The sequence below is a fragment of the Lycium barbarum genome, chromosome 1 (assembly GCF_019175385.1).
Source record: "Lycium barbarum isolate Lr01 chromosome 1, ASM1917538v2, whole genome shotgun sequence".
Taxonomy (NCBI): domain Eukaryota; kingdom Viridiplantae; phylum Streptophyta; class Magnoliopsida; order Solanales; family Solanaceae; genus Lycium; species Lycium barbarum.
In genome coordinates this window covers 136017-163576 of record NC_083337.1, presented here as the reverse complement: position 1 = coordinate 163576, position 27560 = coordinate 136017, and the positions used below count along the sequence as shown (strand labels likewise).

Here is a 27560-nt window from a genome sequence, read left to right as displayed (position 1 = left end):
TATCCTTAAACTTTCCATAATTTGTCTATAGTGAGCTCATATGTGCTTATAGAGGTCCTTAATTTATTTTCAGGTATAGTTTTAAATTTTTTTACTTTATTCATTTACTTTAGTTATTATTTATTAATATTCTTGTAAGACAATTAGGTTAATTTGTGTAGAAACTCGAAGCTAAAGTTGTAAATATTGTTGTACTATAAATTGGGAGATGTTAAAAAATTTATTGTGTTAGATGATTCTAGAAGATGAAAACATAAGTACTTTTCTTAATACAGGTGAAAATAAAACAAATTATTAAAATCTTAAATGAGTTTAAGATAAGCACAAAATGAGTTTGAAGCAGGCTGAAGTTAGAGCGTTGGCTATGAGTTTGGTCGGATCCGGAAATTTTGATTTTAACTATGCATTTGTTTTAAAAATTCATTGAATATGTATTGATTGTTAATTTAGAATCGAATAACTTAAAAGATTAGAATTCAGAACTCATAAACTTTAAATCCCGACTCCTCTTCTGATTTGAAGTAAATAATTTCAACAATGAAAGTTAGAATGTTAAAGGAGTGAAATGAAAGTTTTGCTTTCATATATATTACAAATTTAGTTATTTGAAATTTTAATTATTATACAGTAAAAAAGTGTAACTTAATTATATTTCTTCAATTACAATTTTTGCTTTTATATCTTGAAAAAGTAGTTAGTACCATAATCTGATTGGGGGAACCAAAAGACTCCTTCCTTTTCCAGGAGGTATTAAAAGAAAACGGGTCGGGTCGGGTCCGGTCGTGTATTTGCACAAGGGTTTTGGTGAGTTGTAAGAGGTATAGGTTAGTTGAGGCCACTGTGCGGAGTGCAAAACCCTGCCCGCCTTTCCTTCCTTTCATTTGTAAAGAAAAAATGAGCAGTTGGAAGAATTTGCTTTTGCGACTGGGCGAGAAGTGCCCTGAATACGCTGGAAATGCTGACTTCAAAGATCAAATTGTCAGTACACACAATTTTCACTCTCTATCTTGCTTCGTATCGCTTTTATTCCTAACACTAAATGTTGCTTTCACTTTTTTCTAACTGTAACCCTTTTTGGTATTGCAGGAGGCATGCTTTAGTGTGGTTCGCCGGGAAATTGAGCATTCTGGGGACGATGTTTTCCCCGTAAGAATCTATTCATACTCCCCGCTTTTCCTCTTTGTAATTTCACTTTATGTATAAAATGGAGCATTTTAACTTAGTAGCAACAACAACAACATACCCAGTGTAGTGTTATCTCACAAGTGGGGTTGGGGGAGGGTAGGATGTACGCAGACCTCGCCCCTACCTTTGTGGGGGTAGAGAGGTTGTTTCTGATAAACCCTCGGCTCAAAAGAAATGTAATCAAAGCATGATAGAAAGAAAAAATACCGGCAGAAAAATAGCAAGATAAACAGAGCAAATGAAGCAACAAGTATTAACATAAAAAACAAAATTTTGGATTAGTTTCTTATGTGTAATAAACTGAACTCATAAAACTGTCAACACATCCTCCACTTGGCACGAGTTGGGATTAATTTCAAATGGATACTTTTTACCTATCGAACAAAAAAAGCTAGTTGTGATAAATTTTGTTGGTGTATTGACCTCTCTTTATAATGTAGTGCTTTTTGCGTTATATTTTCATGGGTGTGTATACATATAATAATATAGTTGGATTTCAGCTTTTTGGCTATCTCAAGCGTATCCTACCCCTCCCTTTATTGAAGGGTCCTCCCTATCTACAACTCTTCATGCCTAAGAGTTCCTTTGCAGTCAAAGCTTTGCGCTATTGCCATCACTAATTAAGAGTTACCCAATTTATGCTTACAAGGAGGCTTATTGTTATGGCTTGCTACTATTGAGTTGTGTGCTGAATTATGTATTTTATTTCCCTATACCTTTGCAGTTCCTTCTCCAGTGTGCTGAGCAGTTGCCTCACAAGATACCTCTGTATGGAACACTGGTAGGTTATCCTGTCTCGCCTTTTTCTCGATTGAGTTCTGTTTGGTGCATGTTTTTCCTTCTTGATTCTTATTTTTTATCCTCTTAGCTGTCTTCTTCACATACTTATGAATGTATATGCACTGATGCCAAATATAGACAATTGATAGTCAATAAATCTATATTCTTAAAAGCAACATTGATTCAGCTTTTCACAATTGAAGCTTAAGAAATAGGTGCAGCTGATAGTCTTTGAAACACTTTTCCAGTAAGGCTTAAGGTTCTTTTGGCAATATGTATTTTCATTCTCCTGATCAGGAGTAGACATATTGTATATGAATCAGGAATATGATTCAATGGGAGAATATGATCTAGTACCAGACTCAATGTTAGTATCAGTTGTCTTTTTTTCTTCAATTTTTGTAAATTATACACAAGGGAAAGGGGAGGGGAAATGAGTGAGGGGATTATAAGGTGGGGATACCCAGCATCAAGGTGGAAGCTCAAGTAGCAAACCAACAGGCCACCATGTTGCCTTATTTTTCCAGGCGAACTGTACGTTATCACTATATTTCTTATCACCAAAGAATCTGTATAGGCTATTACCAGTAAACCTGTATAGGTTTATTTATTTGGCTACACTCACATCAGGGCTCGTGCTGGGCAGGAGGCTATATTTGTATCCGGTGTAGGGCAATGTGAAATTTAGAGAATCCTTTTATAATTCCCCTTAGCTGTCCTACAAGTTACAAGTCAAGATTATTGGGCGTTGGAAGAAATGGTTTTCAGATAGAGTGGAAGGGGATATATAAGAGATTCATATAATTGACTGAAGTAGTATATTTGATTAATTGATTGATCATTTCGTTTATTGGGATATTTTGCATTTCATGCTTATAATCATATTAATTATTTTTCCCCAGACCCACATTGTGGGATTTCACTTTCACTGGGTATGTTGTTGTTGTTGTTGTAATCATATTAATTATTTTATGTTTCCTTTTTACTGTTTTATAATCTTTCTGTTTTTTACCTTTTCTCCTTCTCTCTGCATTTACCACGTCTGTCCATCTGCAGATAGGCCTTTTGAATTTGGAAAACGAGGAATTTGTCAGGAAATTAGTGGAGAATGCTCAAATTAATTTACAGGTCAGCAAGCCCCAATATTTGGTCATTCTTTAACATTGGGAAGAGTGGTTGCCTTTTTAGGAAAAAATTATTTTGTGATAAATGAAGTGGCATTTATCTTATTTTGCATCTTTGAACTCCATATCTGTTATTGCATACAGCTTAAGTCTTGTTACCCCGGGGTTATCTGCTACATTATTGTTCATGAGTTTTTACACTATAGAATCAACTTGCCAGACTCATTTGGATTCATTTTTTCAGTTTTCTTTTTGCTGCTTTCACTAATAATGCGCCAGGCGGTGCTTAAATTTTTTAGAATATGGTATACAAAGGCGGATCCGGGATTTGAAATCTATGGGTTCCTGTACTAAACTCAAATTAATTTACAATGATGACTGGATTCACATTTTTTTTTTTTGATAAGGTAAGATAACTGGATTCACAATTAAATATTTATAAATAATTAGTGGATGTTTTAATACATATATAGTGTTGATCCGTGATGATATATTAACTGACTCATAGTTCTAGCAAACTCGCCCATGTGTGAATACAAAAAGGTATCTTGTCTATATACCTACACTATAAGTTAAACAGACGTGAATTTCTTATGCTCATTCAAATTCCTCTCCATGTCTTGAAGACGTTCTCTTTTGAAACTTTTCAATTTTTTTTTTTAAACTATGTTCTTTTATTTCAATAATTCTTAATTGATTACAGAATACAACGAAGTTGCTTTCCGTAATACTTCTCTATTCGGTTTAACCTCCAACTTAAACTGCCTTCGCCACTATTCTGGATAACACTTAGTGGATGAAATACTTTTTTAAAAAGTGCGAATAACGACCTTTGTGACTATCCAGGGTAACACATTGTTGATGTTAAATAATTAAAAGAGGAGTGTGCAAAACTGTTGAGCAATGATGCTATCGAGAAATGGTCTATGTGCTCCCACTCGCTGCATGTACAACATCAGCTGAAAGAACTATATTTGATGACACACACCATGTAGGCACTTCAGGAAGAATTTAGTGGAACTAGATATACAAACACAGATATAAAATTGTTCTATACATTAGAAGGGGCTTGCTTACACATGACATATAAGAGAATGGGATAAGAGCAATGTTAACATTGTCAAAGAAAAAGAAAAAGAATGGGATAAGTACGTCTTAACGATATAGGCTTACCGTCTTTTGCTAGAGAAAAAGACCAGTAGTAGAGGAAAGAAAATTCTAAGACCTTAATTTTGTATAATCTTAAATAAAAAAAAAGTTAAGTACTGCTGGTACCTTGGTGGACTACTAGATTGTTCATCTCATGTTTTCTGTTTCTTATATTTGCTAAAGCTAGCTTTAGAGGCTGAAAGTCTGAAACCACCGTTAAAACATTTGGTTTGAAATGTGAAGTTGCAATTTTACTGGTTGTAATCAAGTGTTGGTGGTGAAAAATAACTGGATCAACTGTGATTAGTTTGATACTTAGAGAATTCTTTTGTTTATATGCTTTTGGTATTTTCATCTCTTCGTAGAAGAAGGGTGTGAGAGGAGTTAAAGGAAGTTCCCTCAATGTTAATTTTGCAGTCAAATTTGTAATATGGGCTTATATTACTCTGGATAAGGTGTCCTTTCGACAATTGCTGTTTTCCTTTCGTTTCAGGATGCGTTGGAGACTGGACAGTGCAACAAGATCCGTATATTGATGAGGTTTTTGACTGTTTTGGTATGTTCTAGGAATCTGCTAGTATTACTGCCTTGATGTTTTACTCCAACTAAGTGTCCTCTGAAGTTTGTCTATTCTGTTCTTTATTCGAGTTTGAAAACTAAGTGGTCTGAGAGCAGGGCGTTTGGTAGCCTTTTGGTTAAGGTGTGAAGATACATGGAAGAGGATGGAAGTATGCATAAAGTAACATTTACCAAAGTTATCATCTATGATTCCGATCTTTGTGGGTGAAATTATCCCAGCATTCAGAACATTCCTCGAGACCAAGTTCATTCATAACCATAATTTTCCCTCTCTCAGCAACTTTGTTATGGTTTTACTCTATCAATTAGGATTGAGTGCAATATTGGAACATCAATTGAGTTCATTTTCTTCTTCACTCATTGTCTGCTTAACCTGAAACCTTGCATCACATTTGTTCGTGTCCTCACAGACAATTATGAGTATGATCTGATGTAGCGAGTTAATTGGTAGACGAAACCGTCCTGTTTTAACTATTTTGTACTTTCAGTTGTTAGTGAGGTTAATACATGGTTTGTGTTGTTAGATGTGCAGCAAAGTTATCCAACCAAGTGCACTAGTGGTTGTTTTCGAAAGTTTACTATCATCAGCAGCGACTACTGTGGACGAAGAAAAAGGAATTCCCTCTTGGCAAGCACGTGCTGACTTCTATATTACTTGTATCTTATCGTGCCTTCCTTGGGGTGGAGCTGAACTTGTTGAGGTAACAATATGCACTTGATCAAAATGCTAAACCTTAACAATTCTTGCCTGCAATTGGCTGGCGGGCTTTTTTGTCCTGCTTCTACTTTTTCCGGTTACTTTTTCCTTTACGAATCGGAGCAGCAAAAATATGAATCTTAGTGATTCTTCGTAGCATGGCCTCTCTGCCTGTGTTTACTGCAGCCAAAATTGTAACTAAGCTATAACTGCACATGTTGGGGTTGGCCGATTGGCAATATAAATGGGGAACTAGGGAACTTTATCCCAAAAAAGGGAATTGGGTAAAAGATTTACGACAGTATGCCGAGTAGTTTGACATTGAGGCATAGTTGATTGATCTCAAAATTAAGACATCTGTTAAAAGGTGCAAAATGTGGGAATATATTTCTTTTTCTGTTGCTTACACTAGTAAGTTCATTACGCATTGCGTTTTTTTGTTTGTTTTAGAAATGGTATAGATTTCATTACCAATAAAGTTAGGGTTATATTGTTGTTTATGAGTATATACTGCGTACTGATATATGTCTGAGGTCATCATCATGAAGGCCTAGAGGCTTGTGCCTCAACTTATTTTGTATTATTGTTGTTGTTGTTGTTGTTATTATTATTATTATTATTATTATTATTATTATTATTATTATAACTGAGATATCCCGAGGTCAGTGGCGCCCAATCCGAAACTTGGTGGATAATGGGCTCGCCCCTCCACACTTATCCTCTTTTATCTGTGACGGACTGACGAGTTTGAACCGTGATGCTTGCCTAATTCACATCACATGTTCACTCTTACCACTAGACCAAAAATCGGGAGGTTTTGTATTATTTCATTTTTTTTTTGTTTGGTTGTCGAATTACTTTTTTATTATGAAGACTTAAAGACTGAGAAGTAACTCAAAGTGTCTTGAAGATTGTTAATCATTTTGGTTTTTGTGCTTCTCATGGAATTTATGTTTTGAATATGTTTATATATATATATTTCTGGAGTTATATTTGTGGTCCTCTTTTAGTTTTGTAATGTGTCAAGCCGTCAATTTTCTTCTTTTCCTTTACTAAATCATACGTTTGCTTTCTTCTCATTTACTTCGTCTTTCTCGGCTAAAGCTGAATTACCTACCTCTCATCTCAATTTTCAGCAAGTTCCTGAGGAGATCGAAAGTGTTATGGTTGGTGTAGAAGCCTATTTAAGTATTCGAAGACGTGTGTCTGATGCTGGGGTTTCTGTCTTTGAGGATATTGAAGAAACCAATAATGCTGTCAATGAGAAGGTATAGTTGTAATAGATGTTCATTCTTTTGATGAGTACACGTGAAAATTTTCCGTTTATGTTAAACTAGCTTGTGTCTTTGCACTACAACAACATACCCAGTGAAATCCCACAACGTGGGGTCTGGGGAGGGTAGAGTGTACGCAGACCTTACCCCTACCTTGGGAGGTAGAGAGGTTGTTTCCGAAAGACCCCCGGCTCAAGAGAAAGCATGACCAAAAAAGTCAGATAAGGACAAGCAATTCAAAGCAGTATGAATATGCAAATAACGAAAGCGAATAAGCCAGCTGTTGTCTTTGCTCTGTCTGCTTATTTTCTTTAAAGACCTTCAACATCATATAGCGTATGTATCACTATCATGGATATTAGTATCATAGAGACAAAAGTCTAAGATTAGTGGGTGACATGAATTTCTTCTCTATGTACTTGACCCTCGAACAAATACAGTTATCAGCATCAAACAAAAGATGTAAATTCTTCTTTGTAAAGAACTTGTTCATCTTCTTTAGTAGTTTCTGCCTCAAATCAATTTTACCTCTTCCTCTATGAATTGGCCAAACTGAATGAGCATTCTCTAAAAATGATTGATCCAGAAGCTACTTTATTTGACAAAGTGACGAAGCCTTGTTGTATATCTTTTCTATTTGAGATTTGTTAAATGGGGAAAATATAGATGTTTTCTAACAAGCTTCACTCCTCATGAATAGGACCTTGTTTATCCTTTTGAAAACTGGTCACCCTTTCCCGTCTTTCTAAAGAAAAGAACTTAGGAATAAGGTAGAAACTTTGCAGTGTGCCTCATTGGTGTTCACTAGTAGTTTCTCTAACAAGTGTTTTATCATTTTGAAAATAAATCACCCTTTGCCTTCTTCTGAAGCAAATAATTAAAGAAAAAAGCGAAGAATTAAAGGAGAATATAGGAACTTTGGTACCATGCCCTAGTGGCGTGCACTAGATTGACGCCGTTGTCTGATTTAAAAGGAAATTACTGAAAAAGGATGTGGTTGAATGTGCACGACTTGGTGTCTGATTGTTGTCAGTGGCCAGTTTGAGTACAACTTGAATCAGTTTGCAGCCTTGGGTTTGGTGTCTTTACGTTCTAGAATCTAACAGAATAGTTTTCTTTGTGGTTGTTGATGGGTTTTTTCAAATTATCAATGGACGGACTTGAGTGACAGAAATTGCTAAACATGAGAGATTTCTTAGATAAGCTTAGTGAATATCGCTCTTCAATCAAAATAGTTTGTTGTTTTCCCCCCTCTTATTATTTATATGCATATGCAGCAATGTTTATACTATTAAGAGTTGAAATATTTGATCTACAGGATTTCTTGGAGGATTTGTGGTCTCGAGTTCAAGATCTGTCTAATAGAGGGTGGAAACTTGATAGTGGTATTCTTACTTTTTATTTATCTTAAACTTGCTTTGATCCTTTCCACTGTCAACATTACAAATTATTCCTCTTTTGATAAAGAAAAAACTGTCTTTTTTCTGCTCCAAAGTAGGCAAAACACTCGCCCAAGAAAGGATTAATGAGTTAATAACTATGAATCATCAATTGCTATTTTCCCTACATAACAAATTAACAACCATATCATTAAACTCCTCTAGGGATGTAAAATAAGCTGAGAAGAGCAACCATCTTTGATGGAGCAGAATCTCATGTTTGAGAGATATGCATTTTCCATAGATTGGAAGCTAAATGGCGAGTGATTGCTGTCCTAAACCTAAGAGATGAGAGGACTTCGGGTTAGCGCTTGGATAGATGTTATAATTTTCTTTCTGTTGAAAGGAGAGATTATGTTTTGGTCTTGAGAGGAGAGATTAGGATTTCAGTGTTGGAATATCTTCTACACACCTAAAAAAAGGTAGCTCAGTGCACGAAACATCTCACGCAACGGCCAAGGAAGGGCAGCATCCCAAGGGGGTTTGATGTAGGCAACTTACCGTGAGACATATATATGTATTATGTGTAGCCTCGAATGATTCTCTGATAAAGTTGTTAGTGAAGTGATATGAAACATGAATTATGCTGAATAAAGATGTGATGGAATAACTGATCGATAGCGTTAGTTTGATCCTTTTATATTTTTCTCTTTTTTAGTTCAGAGGACTTCACTTCCTTTCATCTCTTTTTTAATTCAAGAGTTTGGACATGATAAATGTAGATCGTCTGCCTGACATTAGCCCGTTACTTGTTCTAGATTTCACCCTGAAAAAGTGAACTTTTCATCTGCCTTTCCTCTTCTCACATTTGGAATATGTCAAGAAGATGAAAGGGGACATTTTCTCTGAAAATGGGTGTGAACATGAATGAAGAATTTTTTGTACCAAATAGGTTTTTGATCGTAACTCGGTTCTTGATGGAGTTACAAGTTTACTCTTTTATACTGGAGAGAGGGACTTGAAACCAATACTGGACTATTATTTTTCCTGGATTGTGCAATTTGACTTTTTTTGGTCAAGTGTGAATTGTGACTTCTGCATTTCTGGACTTACTCTTAATGTATGTCTTTGCAATTCGTTTTTGTCTTTCCCATTATGAAGTTAATGTTAAAAGTGGCATTTTATCTTGTCTTGAAGTTCATTTTTCTTTTTATTTGGAAAAAACTAGTTCCCAGACCACACCTATCTTTTGAGGCACAGCTGGTTTCTGGAAAGTCTCATGATTTGTCTCCAGTAAGCTGCCCTGAGCAACCAGGTCCTCCCGGAGTTTTATCTGGAATTGCTTTCGGTAGACAAAAGCACGAAGCTGAGTTAAAATATCCTCAAAGGATAAGGAGGCTTAACATATTTCCTTCAAATAAAACTGAGGTAATTGATTAGTTTATGTTGTGTTAATTGAATTGATCCTAGGGAAGGAAAGCATGCTGGCTGATCCGTTGAGAGTTTTGGATTTGCATTTATCCAGGCGTATTAGATATGATGGAGTTTGTTCTTAATTATTGTAGTTTTAATCTTGTTGTTTATGCTGCCTGTTCTCCCTAGAATCTCCCCTCCCTCCTTCATCCTCTTTTCAGGAAATCTTCTACCAATTGTCGCAATGTATCGGTGTATAGTGCAATTTAAGAGATTTACATAGTCTAGTGGCTACTATAGAGCCTGAATTTTGGAATTTAGACTTATGCCGCGGATGCATTGTTCAAGGGTTAATTTTTGGGGATGAGTTACTTTCACTTGTTATTTTACTTGCTGATCTTGCCTGTTCTTTTTGTTTTGAATAACAGGATCTTCAACCCATTGATCGCTTTGTTGTGGAAGAGTATTTATTGGATGTGCTTTTCTTCTTGAATGGATGGTTTGTGACTCTCCCAATTTAGGTTCTTTTAATTTTAAGTAGGATTTTCTGTTTCATTTCATTTTGTTTGGGGTAGGGTTTAGGGTTAGAGGTGCCCTTGTGTATCTATGCTGCGCCTAGTTGCTATGTGCCTTTGTAGTATATGCTGAAGTCGATGATTTTTCTTATTCCTTTCTTTTTGGTTGATGCAAGCTAGTCGAAAGGAATGTGCTGCGTACATGGTTGGGCTGCCTGTACCATTCAGATATGAATATCTTATGGCTGAGACAATATTCTCTCAGGTAAGGACAGATGCAGTTGCTTACTTATAACGGAATTTTTGTCCCATAATATCATATCTTTTCCTGAAGGGGAGCCTTGGCGTAACTGGTAAAGTTGCTGCCATGTGACCAGGAGGTCACGGGTTCGAGTCGTGGAAACAGCCTCTTGCAGAAATGCAAGGTAAGGCTGCGTACAATAGACCCTTGTGGTCCGGCCCTTCCCCGGACCCCGCGCATAGCGGGAGCTTAGTGCACCGGGCTGCCCAATATCATATCTTTTCCAATCAATTTGATATGGCATCAGCCATATAGAATAAAGACTTCTTGTAGGTGGGGGTATTAGAGAATATTAAACTTTAGCAATGCTATTTTCCTTCCTTTCTTTTTTTTTGATGAAGTATTTTCCTTCCTTTCTTAGTTACTTGTTGCTATAACTCCTAGACCCCCACCCTTTCTTCCTCCCTCCCTTTTTGTACATTATATATATATATATATATATATATATATATATATATATATATGTATATATGTATATATATCTATATGTATATGTATACATATATGGGGTTAAGAAAAGGCAGTCCGGTGCACAAAGCATTCTGCGTTAGCAGGTCCGGGGAAGGGCCACACCCCAAGGGGGGTGATGTAGAAAGCCTACCCTAATACAAGCACTGGTGGCTGCTTCCATGGCGCGAACCCATGACCTATAGGTCATACGGAGACAACTTTACCGTTACCCTTATATATATAGATAAGATAACTGCTAAATTTTCTGCCTAGTGACAAACTCAGATATATTACCTGTAGTGCCATCACCTTCGTCTCCGTATGCTTGCTAATTCATGAAACTTCTTCTTCATCTCTCCTAATATCTTTTAAATCTTGCAGCTTCTCTTGTTACCCCAACCGCCATTCAGACCAATATATTACACATTGGTTATCATTGATTTATGCAAGGTAATCCATTACCTTTTTAGAGTTGTCAGCTACTTATGTATTTGTTTCTTAAAATTCCCATCAACTGTTGTGGAACTCAAAATTTTCACTTGAAGATACTTCCACTAACAAGTCCTCTGATTGCATGTTTCTCATTTTAGGCTCTGCCAGGGGCCTTTCCGGCGGTTATAGCTGGAGCTGTCCGTGCTCTTTTTGATAAAATAGCAGATCTAGACATGGAATGTCGGACACGTCTTATCCTTTGGTTCTCACATCATCTGTAAGTTGAAATGCTAGGGATGTTCCATTATTACTCAGCAAGTTCTCGTTTTTAATAGTTAGCTAGTAACGGCTCATTGCTTTCATGAAGAGTTTACTTGATGTTGCTGAAGTGGCATATTTTTGTTACTTATTGGTGTTTTTAGCTTATTTGAGGATACTGGGTTTCTGTTCATGAACATGTTGGAGGTGTTAATTCTGAATTAACCATTACAGAAGCCTTTTAGATGTTGAAGTGTGTGATCATCTTAGATGAGATGGTCACACATTCAACATGGTATTAGAGCTAGACCTATCCGAGAATTTGCTCGATGTTATAACCCATATTATATTGTCCACGCTCAGGATGTCCAGTCCTAGGCGTGCGAGGTGGTGTTGAAATCCCACATCAGTCATGAGTGGGAAAATTTGTCTCCTTATTTAGTCTTGGGAAATCCTCGCATGTTGAGCTAGCTTGAGTTAGGCCTAAGGTCTATTTCGTAACTTGGTAGCAGAGTAGGCAGAGGTCCTAGGTTCGAGTCTCACTGCCAGCCGTTAGAAAAAATGAAAGAGAATGTTCACATGCTCGGCTCATGAAAAAGAATCAAGCCCGCACGTGAGGGGGTGTGCTGAAGACATTACAACAACAACATACCCAGTGAAATCCCACAATGTGGGGTCTGGGGAGGGTAAAGTGTATGCAGACCTTACCCCTATCTCGGAAGATAGGGAAGCTGTTTCCGTAAGACCATCGGCTCAAGAGAAAACATAAATATAAGTGTGCTGAAGACATTATTAAATAAATATAAGTGTGCTCTCTACAGCTTAAGCATTTAAATGTGATGGTCACTCTTTAACAATCGAGTCAAGTTTGTTTATGTACTGAGATCACTCTGTTTGAAATTGTGTTGCAGGTCAAACTTTCAATTTATCTGGCCATGGGAAGAATGGGCATATGTGTTAGATCTTCCAAAATGGGCCCCACAACGTGTGTTTGTTCAAGAGGTTTTGGAAAGGGAAGTCCGTCTTTCGTATTGGGACAAAATCAAGCAGGTATCTGGTCACATAGTGGAAAATTCGACCAGCTTATTGCAAATTGATTTTGAGATTCTTAATTTTGTTGTTTAAGTTATTCAAAAGAGTTAGACGACACTAATGGGTGCTGGTACTTATATTTGACCACCTATAACAAGTTAGATGTTTGCACTAAGTTATATCCATGGCAATTGTATTATCTTTTTTTATTTTGAAAGAATTTCACCAACTTGTCACAGCTAGCACAAATTTATATTTTTTCTTTAATTCATTCCAGTTACCTTCAATAAATTGTCATTTTTATTCTTTGCATTCTTGGTGGAAAGCTGGAAGTTTTTTCTGTAAAATAAGTGGATTCGTGAAGTTCTTTGAATACTTGCATCAGTCAGAAAAGAGAACATACAATAAAGCTTAAAAATAGTTTCTTTAATGGGATTAGAATATTATGTAAACACATATTTTTCTTTCACATAATGTTTCAAGCTTATAATTTTTCATTATTTTTGTGTGCTACACTCTTCAAAGCAATAAAGCTTAATCTGTAAGACAAATGAATTAGTTCGCTTGGTATGATTCCTTTTTTTGGTCTCAATTTGCAATCTTTGATATTCATTTTTGTTTAACCTGTAGACATAACAAGTTGATAGCTAAAAGCAGTATTGCGTGAGGTTGGGTAGACGTTTGGCCTGATTTTACCACATTCTTTTAGGCGATTTGGAGAAAAGTGGACAATATTCACTTAAGATAAAATGGGTTGCTCAAACAAAATCTAAAGACTGAATTGCATGAATTAATAATGAATATGTATATTGTGTGATACTACTGTTGCTTCTATGAGTATCAATTTAGAAGTAGTTATATTGTAAGTTCATGTAAAAGGTTTTTGCTAAATGCATTTTTTTATTTTAAATTCTTCACATGTATACCATGCTTGCAACAACAACAACGTACCCAGTATATTCCCTCAAGTGGGGTCTAGGGAGGGTGGGGTTTACGCAGATGTTATACCATGCTTGCATTTGCTTTTATATGAGCTGCTAATTGAAGCACTACATGAACATGTTATAATCTTTAATTTTACCTCTATATATCATTAGATAATTTTTTAGATGGTGTAAACACTATAAAGAAGTTAAGTGATGTTCTTTTTTCTTGGGAAGAATTTATAATCTATTTCCTTATGCTTCTTTTAACGCAATTTATTTTATATTTCTTCTTTCATTCATTTTCTATAGAGCGTTGAGAATGCCCCTGCTTTGGAGGAGTTACTTCCACCAAGAGGTGGTGGACAATTTAAATATGGTGCAGAAGATGGTACTGATCCAACTGAGCGTGCACTTTCTTTAGAACTTAAGGACATGGTCAAAGGTAGGAAAACTGCCCGTGAAATGATTTCCTGGGTAGAAGAAAATGTTTTTCCAGTCCATGGTTTTGATGTTACCCTCGGAGTTGTTGTTCAAACACTTCTCGACATCGGATCCAAAAGCTTTACTCATTTGATTACTGTCTTGGAGAGATATGGCCAAGTCATTGCAAAGATGTGCACTGATGATGATCAACAAGTTAAGCTAATTGCTGAAGTAAGTTCTTACTGGCAAAACAATGCTCAAATGACAGCTATAGCGATTGACCGGATGATGAGTTATCGGCTTATATCTAATTTGGCCATAGTGAGATGGGTTTTCTCTTCATCGAGTCTTGATCGATTTCATGTTTCTGACAGTCCATGGGAGGTAAATCACCTGATTTTTCTAGTGTGGAGTCATTTACTTACGGGCATATTCATTTTCATGTAAATTTTAAGCATAAGGTCTCTTGGTAAAACTTCACCCACCTACTCTTTGTGTTGATGTGCTTAGTCTGTAAGCTCTCATGTCTAAGTAATTCATACCCCTCCAACTTGCACAGATTTTCCTTCTACACACCATCAATACATATGCAACATTATACACATATATGTTTGTAGCTAGTACCCGACTTTTTTACCTTGGACACTTTTATGCTTGGAAGTGCATGACACGCCAATGTAGCATGACACTTGTCATTACGTTTAGAAAAAGCTAAAATTATCCCTTACTCGTAAGTTTTATTAGTTACAATTAACCCCAAAATAGCTCTCTTGCAAAATTACCTTCTTCCCTCCTCTACCACTACCACTCTTCTCCTCCATCTGGTTCTCTCTGTCACAGCCTCCACCACCAATAAAACCACCATCGTCGAAATATACCACCAGTCCTTGCTTTACAATAATTACGACTTCTCAGTCTGAACTTCCCAGGTTTACAAACAAATATAAGCTTTCTTTTTGTTCTTGTATATCAAAGATTCTCTCTCATTTGGTCGTGCCACCTAGTGCAATAGAAAAATGATATGGTAGAAAGGCTTTTTCTTGGCTTATCTTGATGTTTTCTTCACAATTGGATTCACTTCTATGGTTCTTTGTTTATGCGTTTTTCTGGTTTGGAAGAGTGAATAGATGTCAATGAAAATGTTGGTGTCTTTTGTCTTTTTTTGATTTGGAGGATGTGATCCAGGTTTTGGTGGTGGTAGAGGCTTGGGAGAAAGGTTTGGAGGTGGGGCTGGTGTATGTCTTAGAGGTGGAGAAGGATTTGGGCGTGGTGGAAGTGGAGGAGTTGGTGGTGGGGCAGGCCTGGAGGAGGGTGTGGAGCTGGTGGTGGAGTAGGTGGAGATGCTGTCGCTGGAGAGGGCTGTTAGGAGGTGATGGTGGAGTAGGTGGGGTGGTGGAAAAGAATGATTAAAAAAGAAAAAATTAAGAAAATGAAGAAGGTTTAGACCATTTGATCAAAACTTGAATTCGTTTCATATTTCTTAACTTTTAGCCCTTCACACGCTAGAAATTATGGGAATAAACGCACCTCCTATGTGGTGAAAATGTGGGTATTAGCTATGGAATTTTCAAGTTATGGTGTGTAAAAGGAAAATCTGGGCAAGTTTGCAGGGATGAAGGTGGGGATATTATAACCCCACTTAGAACTATTTGGGATAAATGTTTTTATCCTTTCCCTTTATTGTTTTTGGGGTTTTTTTTCTGTTCTTGCTTTGGCGGGATTGTTTCCTACGGTTCTAAATCCACTTGCCATTCTTTATTGGCTTTCTGCTGTTCCTTTCTTAGTCTTATGATCTTGAAGTTTAACTGGCCATCAAATGGATTTGTCAGAAAATGGCAGTTCTGTTTTTAATGGAAACCTGTAATTTAGTGTCTGCCTGATTATTGTGATATGCTACTGGGCACCCGCTGCATTACTAGCTTCCTTTTCTTTTCCCTCTCCAGCACTACTTCCGGCGTTGTTATGATCTACTTTGAGTTATGAACCACGATTAAGTGTTTTGTGTGGCTGTAGATCCTCAGGAATGCTGTCAGTAAGACGTATAATCGGATTTCTGATCTAAGGAAAGAGATCTCATCCCTTGAGAAAAGTATTGTCTTGGCAGAAGGAGCTGCATCTAGAGCCAGACAAGAGTTGGAATCTGCCGAGTCTAAGCTGAGTATCATAGATGGGGAACCTGTTCTTGGTGAAAACCCTGTAAGAATAAAACGGCTAAAATCATATGCTGAAAAAGCAAAAGAGGAGGAGGTATCTGTTCGTGAATCTTTAGAAGCAAAGGAAGCTCTCCTTGCTCGAGCAGTTGATGAAATTGAGGTATTTTATGTTGGTCATGGATATAGATAAAAAAGAAGTTGAGTTGTATCATATCTGAATATCCTGGATCTGGAATGAGTGATCAAGTACTGACAGAATTATGTTTGGTGTTACAGGCTTTGTTCCTTTCACTGTATAAAAGCTTCTTGGCTGCTTTAGCGGAACCCCTTCATGATGCATCCAGAGATGGAACCTTGCGGCCCTCTGGTCATGCAGATGATATGGCCATTGACCTTGAAGATTCTTCAGTGATGGAGTTAGACAAGGATGACGAAAGACCAAAGAAAAGGTGGTGTATCCATTAATTATACTCTTCATTGTGATGTTATTAGGACAAGGGATTTTATCTTATTTTGTTCTTTCTTCTGGTTTCCTTTGGTCCTTTATGATTTTTAATTTTTTTTCTCTTTTATGTGGCGAGTTACAGTCATCCTAATGGGAGCAGAGAAAGAAATGGCTATAATCTTGATGAAAAACAGCAATGGTGTTTAACAACTCTGGGTTACCTCAAGGCCTTCACCAGGCAATATGCTTCAGAGGTAATAACTTGTCATGTAACAATTACCATATCTGACCTATACCTGCTACCATTAGTTTTGTCAGCCAAAGTGATATGAGCCCTTTTCTTATGACAAAATGCCTAGAGTTGTCGTGAAGAGTGAAAAATAACCCATTTTTAAAAAGAATAATGCCTAGAGTTTTGATGAAGAGTGAAAAGAATAGTTCAACCTCGCAACTAAATCCAATAACTGCAGTCTGCAGCTAGTTATCTATCCAATATCACTTAAAGTGTTAATTACTTTTGTGCTGCAAATTCATGGACCTAACTTATACAATTTCTTATACTGTTTTTTTTTTCCCTGTTTCATTTGTTTGGTGATCTACAGATATGGCCGCATATTGAGAAGTTGGATGCCGAGGTACTAACTGAAGATATTCATCCTCTGGTTCGAAAAGCTATATACTGTGGATTGCGAAGACCTTTGGATGAATGATCTATAACTTTGTCAGTTTCTTTTTATTTTGTTCTATTGCTTGTGCTTGATGTTCCTGATGAGTATTGGATTTTGTTATGTAGATTAGATGTTCATTTTAGTTGAATGTAAAATAGTTGTAAAAGCAAAAGTTGTAGGAAGAATGGTGTATTTTTCAGACTAGAGAATTCGTTTCGTTTAATGATATTGGATTACCATGCATATTTATACCTTTGTTGGGCTATGACTAGTTATGCAACCTTCGTGTGAGAGGTATGATGGGATAGGATAAAATGACATACCACGTTGGCTCATGTTTTACGTTTATTATTGCAGTTATCTATAATCAAGGTTTTCCACCTACATGCGAAACGGATGCAACATTTTCTAAAGTCTCTTTGACATTGGCTGTTATGTTAAAATTGCAATCGAGTATGCCTGGGAACGGATAATTGTGAGTAGTACACGAGCTTGTTAGTACGTCTCTATGAAGTAGAGTGACCTCATCTTGTTTGCTTTTAGTGAAGCTTTATACATGTGAAAAAGTAGAAGTGAGGACCTTGAAAGATTTGTGCATATGCAAAAGAACATTAAAACCAAAGATTTATAAACTACAATAAGCAAGCAAAACTTGAGTTGCGTGATGTAAGTGGTTAACTTATCTGCTTAGTATTTTGAGGACACGTGTAATTTTTTTTTTTTTTCTGATTTTTGAAATGAAAGTGTCTAATAAGATCACTTTATCATCTGTTCAATTTTTATAAGTATCTCATATTACGATGAAATTTATGAAAATTGACCCACCACTTCTTAGTCTGGCCATAGAAATCCTGTCTAATTCACTAATTCGGAGGAAGACACTAAATTAATTACAACAAGTTGTAGTTCGAGTGTCTAATGAAATTTGTTGACAAGTTTGAGGGTTGTCGATATATTAAGCTTAATTAATTATAAAAATTCTTCAAAGATACTGAATTAGTTGCAACAAGGTGTAGTTCGAGTGTCTAAATAAACTTTGTTGGCAAATTTGAGGGGCTACAATAGGGCCGGGTCGCACCTCTTAAAAGCAAATGGTGAGATATTGACAAGTTGTTTTCAGAAGTGTCCAATCCACGCTAAACAAAATCTTGATGACCTTAACTTGAAACAATTTGTTCAGAAGAAGTTTCGTTGCCATCAAGTATAAGTTTTAACTTATGCCTTATGGGTAACAAAAGCTTTCCTCTGTTGCCCATCGAGCATAAGTTTTAACTCATACCTATGAGGCATGACATGTGATCAATTGACCAGGTTTTTTAAACAACACGACTTATGCCCTAAACCAAGACGAGTCCGGAACCAAAATGCCCCCAAAAAAACATTTTGAATCAAAATACCCCAATAAAAAAAAAATACCAAAGTACCCGTAGCGCAGTAAAATACTGCGCTATAGCACTAACGGAGACGGAGCCGTTAAGTGCTATAGCGCAGTATTTTACTGCGTTATAGAAAAAAATTATTTTTTTTGGTACTTCTATAACGCAGTAAAATACTGCGTTATAGAAGAAACAATTTTTTTTCTCTCTATAATGCAGTAAAATACTGTGTTATAGAAGTACCAATTTTTTATTGTTTTTGTATAACGCAGTACAAAAAAAAATAAAATTGGCCAACTTTATTTTTTGCAACACTTAGTGTTATTTTCCATACTTTGATCAATGATTAGTCGTGTGTCAAGACTCCGAAACGTCAATATTTTATATAGAACTTGATATTTTTTTCTGCGTACAATAATGTAGGCCCAATACATCAAGGATACGTAGACGTTCGAATCGTCATTTTAGGGGTTGAAAAGGTGTCCGAAGTAAGTTTTGTTTGAAAAAACTTAGTGTTTTTTTCATACTTTGACCAATGATTAGTCGTGTGTCAAGACTCCGAAACATCAATATTTTATCTAGAACCTGATATTTTTTTCTGTGTACAATAATGTAGGTCCAATACATCAAGGATACGTAGACGTTCGGATCGTCATTTTAGGGGATGAAAAGGTGCCAGAAGTAAGTTTTGTTTGATAAAACTTAGTGTTTGACTGTAAGGTTAGTTTAGTCAACTTTATGTGTAGAGAAAATTAGTCAGCTTTATTTTCAAAAATTGAAACCGTAGAAGTGAAATTGACATTCACAGCTACATTACCCCGGGATTTTTACGTTGAAATTTATTGCGTATCACCATCTTATAAGTAAATAAAACTGAAAATTTCATGCCAATTTGGGGGAAAATCGAAATTGAATGGGATAAAAGGCGTTTTTTTAAAAATCGGCTCGGCCAAACCGCCTTGTCCGCATAGATCTCGAAAAAATACGCAAGTTAAAAAAAAACGCGTAAAACGGACGTCCGAGCGTAAAGTTATAACCATCTAAAGTTTGACGACTTTACAACTAGTTTTTGTCCCTATATTTTTTAGAATTATATTTATATTCAAAATAAAGTTATGTCTTGATTAAAAAATAACACGCTTAAATCAAAATCTTAAAAAATAAAACACCCTAAAGTTTTCAAACAAAACTTAGTTCGGGTACCTTTTCAACCCCTAAAATGACTATCCGAACGTCTACGTATCCTTGATGTATTGAGCCTACATTATTGTACGCAGAAAAAAATATCAGGTTCTATATAAAATATTGACGTTTCGGAGTCTTGACACACGACTAATCATTGGTCAAAGTATGGTAAAACCACTAAGTGTTTTCAAACAAAACTTACTTCAGGCACCTTTTCAACCCCTAAAATGACGATCTGAACGTCTACGTATCCTTGATGTATTGGACCTACATTATTGTACGCAGAAAAAAATATCAGGTTCTATATAAAATATTGACGTTTCGGAGTCTTGACACATGACTAATCATTGGTCAAAGTATGGAAAAAACACTAAATTTTTTCAAACAAAACTTACTTCGGGCACCTTTTCAACCTCTAAAATGACGATCCGAACGTCTACGTATCCTTGATGTATTGGGCCTACATTATTGTACGCAAAAAAAAAATATCAGGTTCTATATAAAATATTGACGTTTCGGAGTCTTGACACACGACTAATCATTGGTCAAAGTATGAAAAAAACACTAAGTTTTTTCAAACAAAACTTACTTCGGGCACCTTTTCAACCCCTAAAATGACGATCCGAACGTCTACGTATCCTTGATGTATTGGGCCTACATTATTGTACGCAGAAAAAAATATCAGGTTCTATATAAAATATTGGCGTTTCAGAATCTTGACACACGACTAATTATTGGTCAAAGTATGGAAAATAACACTAAGTGTTGCAAAAAATAAAGTTGGCCAATTTTTTTTTTGTACTGTTTATACAACGCAGTATTTTACTGCATTATACAAAAAAAATAAAATTTGGTACTTCTATAACGCAGTATTTTACTGCGTTATAGAAGTACCAATTTTTTTTTCTATAACGCAGTAAAATACTGCGCTATAACACTTAACGGCTCCGTCTCCGTTAGTGCTATAGCGCAGTATTTTACTGCGCTATGGGTACTTTGGTAACTTTTTTTTTGTTGTTGGGGTATTTTGGTTCAAAATGTTTTTTTTTTGGGCATTTTGGTTCCGGACTCAACCAAGACCACCTTATGGAGTCATAAGGGCATTTGTGAACTTTACCCAACCAAACGGACCTATTTTGGGCTTTTGGATCCCGAGTCTCCAAGTCAAGTCTATTTTATAACACTGAAAAACTAAAAGCTTCGTTTCAACTGTCAACATTACAAGCGGGTAAACCTTGGGAGCTGCGAGCAGCTTGAAAATTCATTCCAACATCACGCTTTATAAAGTCTTTTCTCTTCTCAGCATTCCTATATTCACTTCACTCTTCTCAGTTTAGGGTTTATTAAATATTGCTCTTAAAAAAAACCAATAAACAGTTTCTAATTGAGCTGCTCTATATACAATGGAATACGAAGAAGAAGTGCTAGTGGATCAAAACTTCCCCTTATTCTCCCGTAAATCCAAACCCACCACCAAAAAAGCCGTCCCAGCTCCAACCTCCATCGCCGAAAACCCCAAGCAATTTGACAAGGAGACCAACTCTAGTCCCACACCTAGTCATATCACCTTCTCTGACTTAGGCCTCGCCGAATGGGCCGTCCAGACCTGTAACGAATTGGGCATGAAAAAGCCCACTCCAGTGCAGCACCACTGCATCCCTAGAATCCTCTCGGGGCAGGATGTGTTAGGTTTAGCTCAGACCGGTAGCGGAAAAACAGCGGCATTTGCATTGCCGATACTGCATCGTTTAGCTGAAGATCCCTATGGGGTTTCGTGTTTGGTGGTAACGCCTACTAGGGAGCTTGCTTTCCAGCTTGCTGAGCAGTTTCGAGCGTTGGGATCTTGCTTGAATTTGAGGTGTGCTGTGGTGGTGGGAGGAATGGATATAATAACCCAGACCAAGACACTGATGCAAAGACCACATGTGGTGATAGCAACTCCTGGAAGGATTAAGGTTCTCATTGAACAAAATCCTGATATTCCTCCTGTCTTCAAAAGAACTAAGGTAAAGTCACCTCCTTTCAGTTCCCATGTAATTGTTTTCCGGTAATTTATTTGTCTCGTTTTGACTTGACACGACGTTTAAGAAAGTAAAGAATGACTTTTGAATTTTTTGGTCTTAAACTAAAGATATGTAGAATGTACCAAAATGTCCTATAATCTTGTGGTTTTAAACATGTCATGTGGAAAGTTGGAATTAAAAAAAAGTAATGTATTTCTGGTAAACTCAACTTTGAGATACTATAATGTGAGGCCAATTGAGGATTTCTTAGAATTCCATTATTGTAGTTAAAGAAACTTTTTTTGAGAGGAAACAAAAAATTGCAGCTGAAGAACTAATGAACAAGGTCCAAAGTTTACATTTTTAACGAGATTCCATATAAGAATGCATGTTGGAAGATTTGGATAGATCAGTGCACTGTCCAGTGCTGTGTTTGTCCAAAATAATTCAAAAGGAGCTTCTTTTCTCTTTGATAAGTAATGTTCGAGAATTATTTTGAGATGTGGGTACACAAAAGTACCAGTAGAGCGTCACAGGCTAACATTTTTTGTGCCTTGATTCATCCAAAAGGTTGGTAAAAACTAAGACTTTTTGAGAATGAACAGGCAAATAGCACCAAGGGAGATTTTGTAAAAAATATGTTCCGAATTTGTGTAGTGATCATCTATGATCCCTCTGAGATCTATGTATCTTATTCCATAAGTGCCAGGACAGACAGTTTTCTAACAAATGAAGTTTTAGACACGCTTCATTTTCCACGGAGACCAGCAGAGCAACAATTATTTGCCTAAGCAGGCATATACCTTTTTTTCTGTTTTTATGACTGGGATCTTGTCCTGAAGGGTGAAAGTTCATTCCTTTATTTACTTGTAGTCCCATGTTCCTGCTTGGCTCCTGTACTATACATTTTGTCAAATATTTGAAAATGCACAGAATGGATCCTCTCCAATTGTGAACTCTTATCTGTATGTTGCCTTTCAGTTCCTCGTCTTGGATGAAGCAGATAGAGTTCTAGACGTAGGGTTTGAAGAGGAGTTAAGAGCAATCTTTCAGTGCTTGCCGAAGAATCGACAAACTCTTCTATTTTCTGCAACAATGACTAGCAACCTACAGACGCTACTTGAGCTTTCCGCAAACAAGGCATATTTCTATGAGGCATATGAGGGATTCAAGACTGTAGAATCACTGAAGCAGCAGTACATTTTTATTCCCAAAAATGTGAAGGATGTCTATCTGCAATACATTTTATCCAAGATCAAAGATATAGGCGTTCGCTCTGCAATCATTTTTGTTTCCACCTGCAGGTAAAATCCTTTCTGAAACCCTATAGAATCATTTTACTAATTAAATTTCTATTCTGTAGTCATGCAATAGTTTAAACTACGGCGGATATAGAAAGATGTTTTCCATACAATAGACTCTTGTGTTTGATTCTTGTTGCTAATTATAATTATAAGGTTCTCATGAAAAATGAATTTGGTCACACATAAGGAGGCGTATCGGAAAAGTAAATTATCTACCCTCTCAAGTATCTAATAGTTTAAATTTCTTAGTAAATGAAAAATCCAGTAAACCTTTCACTAATAGCATCCCGATCAGTGTGACACTCAACTACTCTGATCTACCAAGACCAACTGTTACACCAAACTATAGATGAAACAAAAAAGATTTTATCACATTTCTAGCATCTATTCACTAATCTGGAAGATTCCCTTATACCATTAATTCCAATAAGTGAGTATGTGCAACACAAGGCATGTAAAGTTGTTTTCAACAAGTATCATGATCTGTAGAGGTTAGAGTACCCAATGATGCTTACCTTATTAATCCTAAAAAAAGGAGCACCCTATGAGGACATTACAATTATGTTTTACTACTTTGACTAGGAGCTGTCAGCTTTTGGGATTGTTGTTGGAAGAACTCGAAATCGATGCTGCCGCATTGCATTCATACAAGTCCCAGTCACTGAGGCTTTCTGCACTTCATAAATTCAAATCTGGACAGGTCCCAATATTGGTCGCTACTGATGTTGCCAGTCGTGGTTTAGACATTCCAACGGTTGATCTGGTGATAAATTATGACATTCCAAGGTGTGAATATGATTGGATGTTCCATTACAAGTTAATTAAAAAGATTTTAGTGTGGTAACTGTAGCGATTGTTTGCTGCAGGTATCCACAGGATTATGTTCATCGTGTTGGACGTACCGCAAGAGCTGGACGAGGTGAACTTGCTGTCAGCTTTGTTACTCAGGTGAGAAGTCTGCAGATTTGTTTTAAGTTTGCAATTTAAGCACTAGGTGTAAGAAATCCATCCTTATCCTACTCGTTATCATTGGTTAAACAATTCTTATCTTGGAAGTTCCATTTCTTCCAACACCTGAATGATAGGAAGACAAGCGATCATAACCACCCTTTTGACTATTCTTTAATCCATAACTCCTTTCTACTCCAAAGTTACTCAGACTTGGAGCTTGTATCCTTCTACAACGTTTTTATCTCATACTCTGTTTGTTTTATACCTACAAGGGATTTCTGTCCTGCCTGTTTATTTGACTGGTAAAAGTTCCATTGGAGAAGGCATTTACTTGGTCCATAGTTCATGAAATTGCACACCAATTACCTGCCTTGATTGTTGCATTATGTGTATCAAGAGCAATACCTTATCATCAAATTTAAAATTTGACAAGCAATGAAGCTTTGTGGCGAAGTTCTTTTAAAAAAAAAAGTCAAGGAATATCCCCCGAAAAGTCAGAGGTATATGGTTTTTTTTTCTTCTTGATAATGTAAATGTATGTGGGTTCTTCGAGGAATCTTTTTGCTGTACCTACATGTGTGAGTTTTAAACTGTTAAGTGGGGTTTGGTTGTAGCATGGTAAATCCTATGAGAGAGGGGTTAACTATGGGGGACTTGGTTAGAGCGCGATACTAGATCCAATTTCTTGTTTGAGAGAATGAATCGTTGCTCTTGATCCATCTTATTTGAATTAGCACCATCTAAAGCCAATACCAGCCTTTTGTTCTCTTCTTCGCATTTTTTTATGTTGTTGCCTGGGCTTGCCATGAACATCCTCCAGATGACTAAATTGCTCCTCCATTTTAGAGTGTCCGCGAGCTTCCTGTTTTCATCATATTTCCAATGGCATTCATCATTGTCTTTTAGCTCTTTGCATGCTTTGGCTCTCCTATGAGGCTATGAGCTTCTGAGGACTTATTCTTCTGTGAAATCTATGCAAATTCCCCTAGCCTCTCAATATCTTGTTTGAGAGAACGAATCCCATATTGGTTTAAATGAAGAAATTGAAGTGACAGACCTTCAGTAAAGAATGTGTTACTAATAGTGTGATTCAGTATTAGTGTTGCTTTCTCTGACTGGAGTCGTTCCATTTTCCTTTTATTTTTCTCAAGTTTACTTACTCATATCGTGGAAAAGGGGTATGACAATATGTGATGTTTGCTGCATTTTTATGTATGTTTTTCTTTGTCTTAGGACTGATCAGGAACTTCTAGGACTTAAAGCTTGTTAATTTCCTTTCTTCAACTTTGCTTAGTTTAAAGATTATTTGTTGCAGAATGATGTGGATCTCATTCATGAAATAGAAGTCGTGCTTGGGAAGCAATTGGAGAAATTTGAATGTAAAGAGAATGAAGTGCTTGAAGATATCACAAAGGTAAGACAGCCCCCTTCTTATCCCCCCTTTTTTTGAAATGTCTGGTCAATTTTAATTAAGTTTATTTGAGGAAAGGATTTGTCATCACTTGCCAATACCTTAAAATTACCTATATTGAGTACTTTTATGCAATACCCAACAGGCTTAAAGGGTGTGTTTGTTATGGCAGAAAATATTTTTGAATTCCCGAATTGCGAATATCTTGATGCAATGAGTACCCGCAGGCTTAAAGGGTGTGTTTGGTATGGCAGAAAATATTTTTCAGAAGTCTAGTTATTTCTTATATTTTGATATTTCTGGGAAGATGACTTCTCTCACTTCAGGTGAAAGTCATTGTCTTTCATAACTCTTAGGTGAATCATTGCCTTAACCAACACTTGGACAATATTGTCAATCTTTAATATTCAAAAGTTTCATCAGACCAATATCCCGTTTGCTTATATTATTAATAATTTAATTGAAATTTCCGTTAAGAAAATGTTCTCCACTCTTCAACCAAACACCTGAAAACATTTTTCGGGAAAATATTTGCAGAAAATAAGTCATTTTCCATAAAATGACTTATGTCGGACCAGTTTTAGATTCCTATGAATGTCCCCCTCCAATCTGAAAGGTGGTTGAAATTCTTTTAGCTTCACATGAATTTTTTTTCCATTTGAAGGTTTACAAGGCGAAGCGTGTCACATCAATGAAGATGATGGATGATGGCTTTGAGGAGAAAGCAAAAAGTCGTAAAGCTCAGAAACTGAAAATGCAAAACGAGAGAAAGGGAAGGAACAAAAAGCAGAAAAGAGAAAGAGTAGCAAAAGATATAGAAGTTTGAGATCTCCTATAATTGTGAATGGCAGAGAGTTTAGACGTGGGAGCTGCATTTTGCACAAGCGGCTGCAAAAGGAGTTTTTGACTTATTTCTCCACTCATCAGCCAAAAAGGAGAATCTCTACATTCATCTTAAAGTCTTACACCATCTTAATGTCCAATTTATTGTTATTGATCAATTGGTCGTTCTTGACAGCAGTGGAAGGGATCAACGTTTCAAATAAGGGCCGTGACATCTCTTAGCGCAACTAATCTGCTTGACCCCTTGGGCTGAAAGTTACTGCTTCTATGTAATTTGGTTTGAAATATTATTTATATACACTTCGTGAATTTTTTTGGCTGAGAATGTTTTGACCATTTGGATCTCATGAATTTTGTAATTTTAGAAAAGTAACGAAGGAATTGTAGATGAACTTGAGGTGCATTACATGCTCTCAAACAAAAGTAATGGAGATGGAATCGAGGTGCCAATTTGGCTTTTACAGCTGAAAATGAACATTTCTGTGTTGGTTTGTGAATAGAAAATATAGGAATTTCTTAGAATCGTCTATGACTTTATATATTGATTTCTTAACTTTTTGAATTGAAACTGTGCTTATATAATCATACGAAGGTATAGTAAAACATCTCTATAATTGTTATTCATTATAACAGCATTTCACTCTAATGTCCTGATTTTTTTCGAATCGATTTTTCATGTTATATTTTACTTCTCTATAACAACGTTCTACCTGTAACAATAATTATATTCATTATAGCGGTACATTTTTTGTAAAATTATCTTTTTATAACAATCATACTCAAATATTACCCGATAACATTTTGTAAAAAATATATTATGTATAAGAATATAATATTAAAATATTTATGGTAATCATCATTAATGTCATGCAAATAGAAAATTGCAAGAGACATCGGATGCAGAAGGTGACAACGAAAGTATTGATGAAGAGCCTCAACCTACTGCTACTTGGGGTGAGATAGAACCGTCAATTGTTGAGCTCTTTTTGTTGAAAGCTTGGACAAAATTCTTTATCAATTGAAGCGTTATATTATTAATAAGAGAATAGAATTTAAAAAACAACCTAGCTACAATTGTAATATTCTTACATCAACCTTCAAATATTTAAGTTCTCAATTAATTTTAAATGCATATCTTCGTTAGATTTTATTTCTTAATCGGTATGGTACAACTAGCTATGAATTTATTTAGTGGTTTATTAGTCTTTTTAATTTTTAATTAATGAGGTATAAAAATCAATTGAGATTTTAAAATTAACAAGTGGAGTATATTGTTAATGAGATCTAAACATCAAATGACAATA

At 36.1% G+C, this 27560-nt stretch overlaps 2 protein-coding genes across 2 annotated transcripts; both read left to right on the top strand.

Annotated features, from left to right (window-relative positions):
• The first annotated feature begins 764 nt into the window (after nt 1-764).
• Nucleotides 765-17426, top strand: LOC132627445 (nuclear cap-binding protein subunit 1). The gene is made up of 19 exons (XM_060342796.1): nt 765-978; nt 1087-1146; nt 1910-1966; nt 3022-3093; nt 4732-4794; nt 5342-5518; nt 6651-6782; nt 8107-8173; nt 9396-9595; nt 10009-10079; nt 10276-10360; nt 11228-11296; nt 11437-11555; nt 12448-12586; nt 13804-14301; nt 15931-16230; nt 16347-16519; nt 16658-16769; nt 17118-17426. Exons 1-19 carry the CDS (start codon nt 895-897, stop codon nt 17223-17225), a joined length of 2586 nt encoding a protein of 861 aa, XP_060198779.1. The 5' UTR covers nt 765-894; the 3' UTR covers nt 17226-17426.
• Nucleotides 17427-21063: 3637 nt separating this feature from the next.
• Nucleotides 21064-26755, top strand: LOC132627436 (DEAD-box ATP-dependent RNA helicase 36-like). The gene is made up of 6 exons (XM_060342784.1): nt 21064-21750; nt 22729-23051; nt 23634-23837; nt 23918-23999; nt 25318-25416; nt 26078-26755. Exons 1-6 carry the CDS (start codon nt 21148-21150, stop codon nt 26237-26239), a joined length of 1473 nt encoding a protein of 490 aa, XP_060198767.1. The 5' UTR covers nt 21064-21147; the 3' UTR covers nt 26240-26755.
• The last annotated feature ends 805 nt before the right edge of the window (nt 26756-27560 follow it).

Excerpts from the sequence above, each read along its gene's own strand:
- LOC132627436 (XM_060342784.1), top strand. The coding sequence starts at position 21,148 with ATGGAATACGAAGAAGAAGTGCTAGTGGATCAAAACTTCCCCTTATTC. Across the intron at positions 21,751-22,728 it reads CTGTCTTCAAAAGAACTAAG|TTCCTCGTCTTGGATGAAGC; the intron begins GTAAAGTCACCT and ends GTTGCCTTTCAG. Across the intron at positions 23,838-23,917 it reads ATAAATTATGACATTCCAAG|GTATCCACAGGATTATGTTC; the intron begins GTGTGAATATGA and ends TGTTTGCTGCAG.
- LOC132627445 (XM_060342796.1), top strand. The coding sequence starts at position 895 with ATGAGCAGTTGGAAGAATTTGCTTTTGCGACTGGGCGAGAAGTGCCCT. Across the intron at positions 8,174-9,395 it reads AGGGTGGAAACTTGATAGTG|TTCCCAGACCACACCTATCT; the intron begins GTATTCTTACTT and ends GGAAAAAACTAG. Across the intron at positions 10,361-11,227 it reads CTGAGACAATATTCTCTCAG|CTTCTCTTGTTACCCCAACC; the intron begins GTAAGGACAGAT and ends TAAATCTTGCAG.